Raw genomic sequence first — 9,061 nt, forward strand, 5'->3', positions numbered from 1 at the left:
GTGCAAATTGGAGAATGACAGTTGGATGGATAGATGCTCGTATTGGGCAAAATAACATATCACCAAGAGCTGTGAATTCTCATCTCCATGGCAACTATTGTAAGTGATCATACATTGGGATGATTGTATGTCTCTGTAATTGATCATGTCAGAGATGGGGTTGTTCTCGCAAAAGAAGAAAGATGACTTCAGAGAAATTTACAAAACATAACTATATGAAATTGGGTTACTGGCTGGGTTAAGGGCTTGAACCTCAACTCAGGCAGAAACCAACCTTCCTGTCAGGGCAAAGTCACAAGCAACCCCAAATTAACCTGTGCCTAACCTTCTGTTAGCTTGGCACAAAGCAGTCAGGCTTAACTTAATAAAGTATTAATGCAGCACTTCAAACAGCTATAACTGAAAACAAAGCACCAGAAAAATACCACACCAATTCAGAAAAAGAGAATAACATTTAATAAATTATCTAAGACCAAAACAACAAAAATTCAATCAGTAGAACTTGAGATTTAAGTGAAAATAGTGCTTAAAAGCACAAAGCACCAGCTGCGATGGACCGGGACAAACTCACAAGTTTAGGCTGACCACGATCAAGCACAGGCCAGATACAGTGACTAAGTTAGGCCCGCTGAACAAAGTACCTAAAATCAGGGTTGCTAAGCTTTGCAAAATCTCACATGGAGGATGCGCCATGCAGTGGTGGTTCCGCAGGGCTATGAGGCAAGGTCCTGCATCAAGGGTGTGCCACGCAGCAGTGATTCCGGGGTGATGCAGGGCTGAAATATGAGGTCTTGTATCGAAGATGCACAGCGGCAGTTTCAAGGCTGCGATGTAAGGTCCTGCATCAAGGAGGTTTCAGGCAGCGGTGCGTCCGAAAAGATGTGGGTTCCTTCGTTGGGGATACAGGGCTGCGAGGTGATGCGGCACGCTTCAGCAGTTCTGCATGGATCACAGCTGGGCTGGCTAAGCAACTTCTGGCCCACTTTCAAGGGTCCAGGAGTGGGGTGGCAACCCTTGGGGGGGGGGGGGGAGACTCAGCAGACAGAGTCCAGCTGTTGGGTTCAAGGTGGTTGGAGCCTTTTCTATACACAAAGCTATGAGCAGAAGGCCAGCCGACTAGCCCTTGGAGTCACTCTGGTGATCAAGATACAGGTCCAATCCATCTCACTCAGACAACAGAGTAGCAAGGCAGCAGAGTAGCAGTCCTTCTTGCAGCAGAGCAGCACAGCATTCCCTCTCAGTCTTCCACAGATCCAGAGGTGTACTGAAACGTTAGGTCTGATGGTCCAATATTTATACTTGGTGCCAGCTTTGAAGTAGGAGAAGGTCCTGGAGTTTTCCACCCCCAGTGGTGTTGGGTTCCTACTTCACTGCCCTGGCCCCAGCTTGACTGGGGGCACATAGGACTAGTGTAAAACCCTTTGTGAGTGTGCTTACGCAGATCCTTTGTGATGTAAAAGTGTGGAAGATGGCAGCTCCAATCCCTCCCCAATCAAGTCAGAGATGTCCCATCCTGCCAACACCGATTTCTCTTTTATTGTACTGTCTGGGAGCAATACACAAAGACCAAATGCCAGCTATACCTAGTCATGTGACCTAGGATACAGGCTACAGACACCAAATGGTCTGGACAAGAAAATCCTACCTTTCTAAAAGTGCCATTATCAGAATTGCGATTTAAATGTAACTTCACCATTAAAGAAGGTTTTAAATTATAATTCTTAAGACACCAAACTCGATATTCCCACCTGCTCCCAATTGAAAGTCAACACTCATTAAATATCATCCTTTTTTTCACTATTAGGACATGTAAAAGTAAAAAGTACATGTCCAACTTTTTAAATGCACTCAACCATGCCCTATGGCCTATTTAAGGCCTACCCTAGCGGTGTCTTGTATGTATTTAAAAGGAAGGCTTAGGTCTGGCAAAAGTTATATTTTGCCAGGTTTAAGTGGCAGTTTAAACTGCACACACTGACATCAATGGCAGGCCTGAGAAATGTTTGAAAGGCTACTAAAGCAGGTGGTGCAATAAGTGCTGCAGGCCCACCAGTAATATTTAATTTACAGGCCCAGGGTACAGATAGTACCACTTTACTAGGGACTTACAAATAAATTAAATGTGCCTTTTACCAGCTCTTTCATGAATAATTCAGGAGCCGCTCTCAAAACTTCAAACAAGCAGATCGTAGGCAGGGAAATGTCAAGGCTCATTAATTCACCACCGTGTGCTGACGTCCAAAAACATGCGGATAGCTAAATAAAAGTTTTAACTTTTGAATGTACACTGGTGAATATTTAATCTGATTCAAATGAAATCTGTGAATTTCCCAGTGCGTTGCGAGCCTGCCTTTATTGTTTTGTGAATTGTAATGGGTATTGTTAATATTAATGCTTATTGGAGCGTTATGTTTTTTCCCCACAGTCTTTGTTTCATTACCCTACTGTTTCAAAAATAAATTGTTATCTTTTCATTTTCAGCACCTGACAACCTGAAACATTACCGCATTTTGGGGCAATTTTCCAGCAAACAACAAGAGGACCCCAACCTCCTTTGCTGCTCTCTCACCCGACCCCGGCTACAACCCAGCAAACACCAGTGTTAAAGGTAAGGCAACTGATGCTATATATTTTTTTACATCGTAGTTAGAGCATGTATGTCATGTGGTCACTCTCAAGGCCCTCAAGCAGTGTCTTTCAGTGCCTCCAGCAACACTATGGCACAGAGAGGCAGGAGGCAGTACGGCTCTATTTTTAGCAGTCATTTGAGATGTATTAGGATAATGCACAATATATATGTATAATGTATTTATACTGAAATTTGATATTATTGCACTGCACCTTATACGTTGTACTTTGATTATTGACAGGTTTCTTTAATATATATATATATATATATATTGGTAAGGCCAGCAACACCCGACACCCCATCATGAATACAGTACAAGAGCTGATTACAAAGTCATTCCAGTCACGGCCACTTGAACAAAAACTGAAGTTAAAAGAATTGGGACCTCATCAGCCTGAAATAAACCTACAGCAAACTACCCAGGACAGAGGAAAAATGTCAAAACGTACATTCTCAAATGCCTGGTACACAAAAGCTGATTGGCTTACAGGCTGCCCTATACGCAATTCTCTGTTCTGCTTCCCCTGCTTGCTGTTTGGCGGTGACTTTTCTTGGACACGGCAAGGAATGGTCGACCTGAAGCACATCGCTGAAAAAATAAAGAAGCATGCGCTCACAAGAAATCATCTGGAAAACCTGACAAGACTGGGAATGTTGGGGGAAGACGCACCAATTGAGCAGCAGATAAATGATGCGTATCGCAAATCCATTCAAAAACACAATGAAGCTGTGGATAAGAACAGACAAAATCTATCCAAGATCATTGATTGCATTCGTTTCTGTGGTGCTTTCGAACTGGCATTGCGAGGCCATGATGAATCGGAAACTTCCTCAAAACCTGGGATCTTCCGAGGCCTAGTGGATTTAATGTCAACCATAGACCAGGATTTGGAAAGACATTTAGCACATGCTACAGTCTTTAAGGGCACCTCTAATACAATACAAAATGAACTCCTTGACTGTATGCTCGAAATTATAAGAAGCCATATTGTGCAAGAGTTGCGAAACACAGACTTTGTGGCTATTCAGGCTGATGACACCACTGATGTGTCCACTCAAACACAGTCCGTGTTAGTGTTTCGGTACCTTGACAGTGACAGAAACATTGTGGAAAGATTTTATGGCTTCACGCATTTAAGTGACTCTAGTGCAGCAACCATCACTGAAGCAATACTGTGTCAACTGGACTTAATTTTCCCGGACCTGCCTCAAAAACAAAAGCTTATCGCACAAAGCTATGACGGTGCATCCGTAATGAGTGGGAGCCTTAGTGGAGTTCAGAAGAGAATTCGAGATGTGTACCCTAATGCTCATTTTGTGCACTGTTACGCCCACCAACTCAATCTTATTATGCAACAGGCGGTATCAAAGATCAGAGAGACACGAGTCTTCTTTCAGGATATCGGAGGCATAGCAGCATTCTTCACACGTTCCCCCAAAAGAACAGAAGCCCTTCATGAGATTGTGGACAAAAGCGTACCAAGGGGATCCTCAACTCGTTGGAACTTTCACATTCGTACAGTCAACTTAATCTTTGAACAGAGGGAGGGCCTTGAGAAATGTTTTGTCGCCATAGCATCCAGAGCAGACTTTGATCACACAAGTCAGAATGAAGCCCATGGCTTTATTAGAACACTACAAGACAAAGAGTTTCAGTTCTTACTGTTTTTATTTCATGACATAATGATTCCTGTTGATGTGTTATACGATCAGTTGCAAAGAAAAGACCTAGATACTGTCTCTGTGAAAGCCAATACATCTGCATTTGTACAACAGATTATGAAAGTGAGAGATGGGGTTGAAGATTTAGAGAGCAAACTGCCGCAGCATTCTGTTTTTGCAAACCGCAGACAAAACATCACCTCTCTGGTTCGAATTGGAAAGGAGATATGTGACATTGTAATTGTGCAGGCGAAAGAACGCTTTTCGTTCACAAAACATTTGGTGAGTGCGACTTTATTGCAAGGTAAAGAGTTTGCACAATATGATGAATCCTTCCCTGAGCGTGCTCTGAATCAGGCTGTGGAAGCGTATCCTATGCTCAAAAAAGAGCAGCTGAGAACTGAGTTAACTGTACTCTACGGAATGCCTGTGTACCGGAAGGCCACAAGCGCCTTGACTTTGCTGAGTTTAATTCATAAACTGCATATGGAAAACTCACTTACAGAGACAGTGACTTTACTAAAAATTGTGATTACGACTCCAATGACAACAGTAGAAGCTGAACGATGTTTTTCAGCCTTAAAGCGCATAAAGACATTCCTCAGGAACACCATGCTAGAGGAAAGACTAAATGCTTTGGCGATGCTATCTGTAGAGAGCAAGCTAGTCCAAAAGATACCGGACTTCAACATGAAAGTAATTGACAAGTTTGCTACACTGAAAGAGAGACGTGCGGATTTCATCTACAAAAAGTGAATGCTGCTACTTGTTTGAATACAAAAAATTCTGATTGAGGTAAGAAATGCATTGTTATCTCTGTTTTTAAAAGTTTTGTAGTGTTTGTTCTATTTGGAGACTACACAGATTTGCTCACCTTTGTTCACTGGCCTGACCTGTCTCCCGCAGGGTGAACGATTCGTTGCTTGTGTTGCCTATCAAACCTTTCCCCTTGGCAAATTGCGAAAACCTTTATACCAGTGGTTCCCAAACTGTTTACTCCTGAGGACCCCAATTGAGTCACCACTGGAAGCCGGGGAACCCCAAGCAATTTGTATGACTTAAATTTCAAACATTAAAACAGTAATTCGAAAACAATAAACACACGTGTGCACACAAAACGGATACTCGAATTACTAAGGATTTTAGTATTTTATATTGAAAGAATTTGCAAAAAACAGGAGGGTTAGCGCTGCATCTCCATGACTAACTTTTAAATGGTTGGTTTTATTTCGCAGTATGAGACTCCTGCCAGGGCCAGACTGGAAACCCAAAGCAGCCCAGGCAAATGTTTTCAGACCAGTCCCCATACAGTGCACACCTAGTGCAGTGAGTGCGCCTGACCACTACAAAGGGGGCTTTGGGAGGCTCTCCCCCCAAGACAATTTAGGAAACAATGGTGCAGTCTACAACAAATGTATCATTATATATTGAATTGTATCAGCTTTTAAAGAGTAGTAAATGATGACCTTACTATGCACCAGGATATGACAATCTTTGTTGGGGTTCTTCAATGATTCCCATATTATCCTCCTCCAACAGTGCCTCTCATCTCTCCATAGCCCCTCTGTCACATGTATTTAATTTGTTTTATAACATCTCTCATACCATTGAAGGATGTCAGAGCACCTTAAATCACACACATATAGGGGCTGATTTACAAGCCCCTTGCGCCACAGGTGCGTCACAAAAAGTGATGCACCAGTGACGCATTTTAGTGCCCCATATTTCCAAGGCAGGAAAAGCAACCCTGCGTGACTTTTACTGGTCTTGTAAATATGGCCCAATTGCACACAGCACTTTACGTGAAAGGGACGTTCCATGAGTGTTGCTGTGGGTGTTCCCACGCATAACCCATGGAACCAGACACATTTCCAGATTTACGAGGAATCGTACATCTGGAAATGTGTCTGAATGCTACGCCACCCCAGGGGAGGCGTAGGGAGGGGCAACTTGGAGAAATGTATTAATTTCTCCTCTTTCTATGCATGTTGCATTCTGCAGCACGCATAGAAACAGGATATTACCTCTGGTGATTGTTTATGTACAGGAAGGTGTCCCTTCCTGCACATAAACAATCAGTAAAACAATGACGTTTTGCAAGTTCTATGTGTGCTAATGCAGCACACTTAGAAGTTGAAAAACGCCATTTCTGATTGTTTACATGCAGGAAGGGTTACTTCCTGCACATAAACAATCTCCCCACGACACAGGCATCCTTGCACCATGGTGCAAATGTGCCTGTGCAGGCGTATGGCAGCAGTTTGTGCGCCAGCACAGGGGGAAGCACAGAGATGCAACATATTGTTGTAAATATGTCGCATCCCTGTGCTTCGAAAGTGACTCAGTGCGGCGCAGCCAAATGGCTTGCGACACACACAGTCAATTTTCTTGCAAATCTGCCCCATGGAGACAATTATTCATACGTGTAAATCAGTGTATAGAAAATGTTACATAAGGCAAATGCGACTACAGGGTGTAGGATTCACATGTTATTCATACTGGTAGGCATTTTTAAAGAGTGCTTGGTCTGGAGAAGCACAAACTCAGGATTCAGAACATAACAGTGGTTAGCATTGACTTTAACAATAAAAATGTATTTCCACCCAAATAAACCTTTTTAGCAGGATTAGGATAATGAAAGACTTGAAACAAACATATGTTTCTAACTTGTATCATGCAGCTTGCAAGCAGCTCTTTGATGACAGTTTATAGGTCACTGTGCTAGATTACTATTGTCACTTATGAACTGCACAGTAACAAAAGAATCTGTGACTAAAGCAGTAACCCACTAACCTAGGCACATAAAAAATGTTTTTCAAAATGCATGGTACACGTTCTTTGCAGTAGGCATATTAACCCTCTGTGCTACATTAGATAAGTCAAAGCTGCCACTTGACACAACTCTCATCTCTCTCCAGCAGGTACATTAATCACCGACGTAATCTTGACACTTTTATTGTTGCTGGAAAACTGCTGATTCTACAAGGAACTTTTTTGTGCTTTTAAAATTACTGCCTGAGGACCCCCCTGGGAATGTGACCACAGTTTGGGAAACACTGCTTTATACCATTTATATTTGGGGTACTTGCGTGGACCTATGTGAAGTGTGTGTACAAAGTTCAGCTCAACCAGAATCACGGTAACAGCGCATTGCGCTGCCTCTTTTATATTCAGTATATTGTAAGACTGTTTTTCTTCCCCCGCCTTTCCTTGTTTTGTTTCCCTGTTTTCCCCTTGCTTGCCATTCGTTACTCTAGAGTCTAATATTCAGTATGTTGTAAGACTGTTTTTCTTCCCCCGCCTTTCCTTGTTTTGTTTCCCTGTTTTCCCCTTGCGTGCCATTCGTTACTCTAGAGTCTATTCTAATAGAGTCGGAAGGCCGTAGGGGAAGACTGTGGACTTTTCTTCAAGTTCCTGACGCTCCTGCGGAACGAGCCTGGCAACCATTACACTGCTGTGCAACTTCTTCTACTCTTAGAGCTGAGATTTCCATGAGTCTTATAGTCTGAATTCAGCACCTGAGCAAAATAGGACAGAAAGTATGAAGCTCTGTGGTAATACTGAATAAGCAGCTACCTATGTTATGCCATCTATTAATGTAATAACTGCACTTTCACAATTGCTGCTTTAACCTTCCTGCTTTCTCAAATTTGCTTGAAAATGCACGATTTTTCTTCTTTTTTTCCAAAATTTTCTTGGGGGGGGTAACCCCCCCAAACCCCCCTTTTGGGGTTCGGGCTCGCTCGCAGTGCTCGCTCGCTACGGTGCTGTATGCTAATTCGGTTGCGCCCCACCACTTTCAAATCTCACCCACCGCCCCTGCCTGGGAGTGGGGGCAGGGGTAGTATCACTGTCTGGTTCTCACTCTAACGAGCGTTTGGCGCAATTATCCCTGGCAGAAGGAATCATTATGGGCATGTCGCTGAGTAGCAGACTTCTTTAATTTAAGTTTTACTTCCGCTCGCCCTCAATGCCACTCAGGGCTTTAAGTGGGTCGGGTCTCACCAGTGCTGAGTGTGCACCCGCAGTTTTTAGAGGGAGCCTCGAAACGGGTCTCTATCGGGCTCTGTTTCGTGCCCTGGCACAGGCGTCCGTTTTTTCCGGACTGCAGTGACAGCAGCACATCGATGTGCGCGTGCTCACTTCTCACTAGTGGAGAAGTTACGGCATGACGTCATGCCAGGTGAGCGTTGTAGGGGAAGGGAAATCCTTTAAAGAGAGTCATTTTCTCTCTGGATTTCCCTCCTCTTTTTGAAACTCAGGAGCAGCAACATTTTCGTGGTGTCACCAGGGCTTTAAATCGAAGCTTTTTCATTATTATATACAAGCCATAGTTGCTGCTTATTTATCTTTTGCAACTAACAACCATTGACAAAGCCAATAGTCCTGACTTCTTGTAGGTATTATGTTACTTGTTGTATCATATATCTGGATGCAATGACAGAAACAGAAAAATACAAGACTGGTGGCACACTATGCTAAGCACAGATTTTTCATCCCACTTAAAGCCCTGATGCCACTCCAGTAACCCACACCATTCCAAAAGACATTTTGACATAGCATTCAGGCCCCAGAGCATCAGAGCGCTTTACGAATCCCAGCGTGTAAGAGAAACACACATGGTCGCGGGCTGGAACAGAAATTATGTCAAGGCACCAAAATAAAAGTGGCCCCCACTAGTGAATTAGAAAGCTAAAGGCAAGGCAAGGTGTATAAGTGTTTTGCAAGATAAGGAAGACCTCATGGATTTCAGCTTGCTGTGGGCACTGT

At 43.3% G+C, this 9,061-nt stretch overlaps 1 protein-coding gene across 1 annotated transcript; it reads left to right on the plus strand.

The window, feature by feature from the left end:
- Positions 1 to 2,932: 2,932 nt before the first annotated feature.
- On the plus strand, positions 2,933 to 7,616 carry LOC146856560 (zinc finger MYM-type protein 1-like). The gene is made up of 2 exons (XM_085651271.1): positions 2,933 to 5,086; positions 7,210 to 7,616. The coding sequence occupies exon 1, from the start codon at positions 2,933 to 2,935 to the stop codon at positions 5,045 to 5,047; it is 2,115 nt and encodes a 704-aa protein (XP_085507397.1). The 3' UTR covers positions 5,048 to 5,086; positions 7,210 to 7,616.
- The last annotated feature ends 1,445 nt before the right edge of the window (positions 7,617 to 9,061 follow it).

The sequence above is a fragment of the Triturus cristatus genome, chromosome 4_1, assembly GCF_964204655.1.
Source record: "Triturus cristatus chromosome 4_1, aTriCri1.1, whole genome shotgun sequence".
Classification (NCBI taxonomy): Eukaryota; Metazoa; Chordata; class Amphibia; order Caudata; family Salamandridae; genus Triturus; species Triturus cristatus.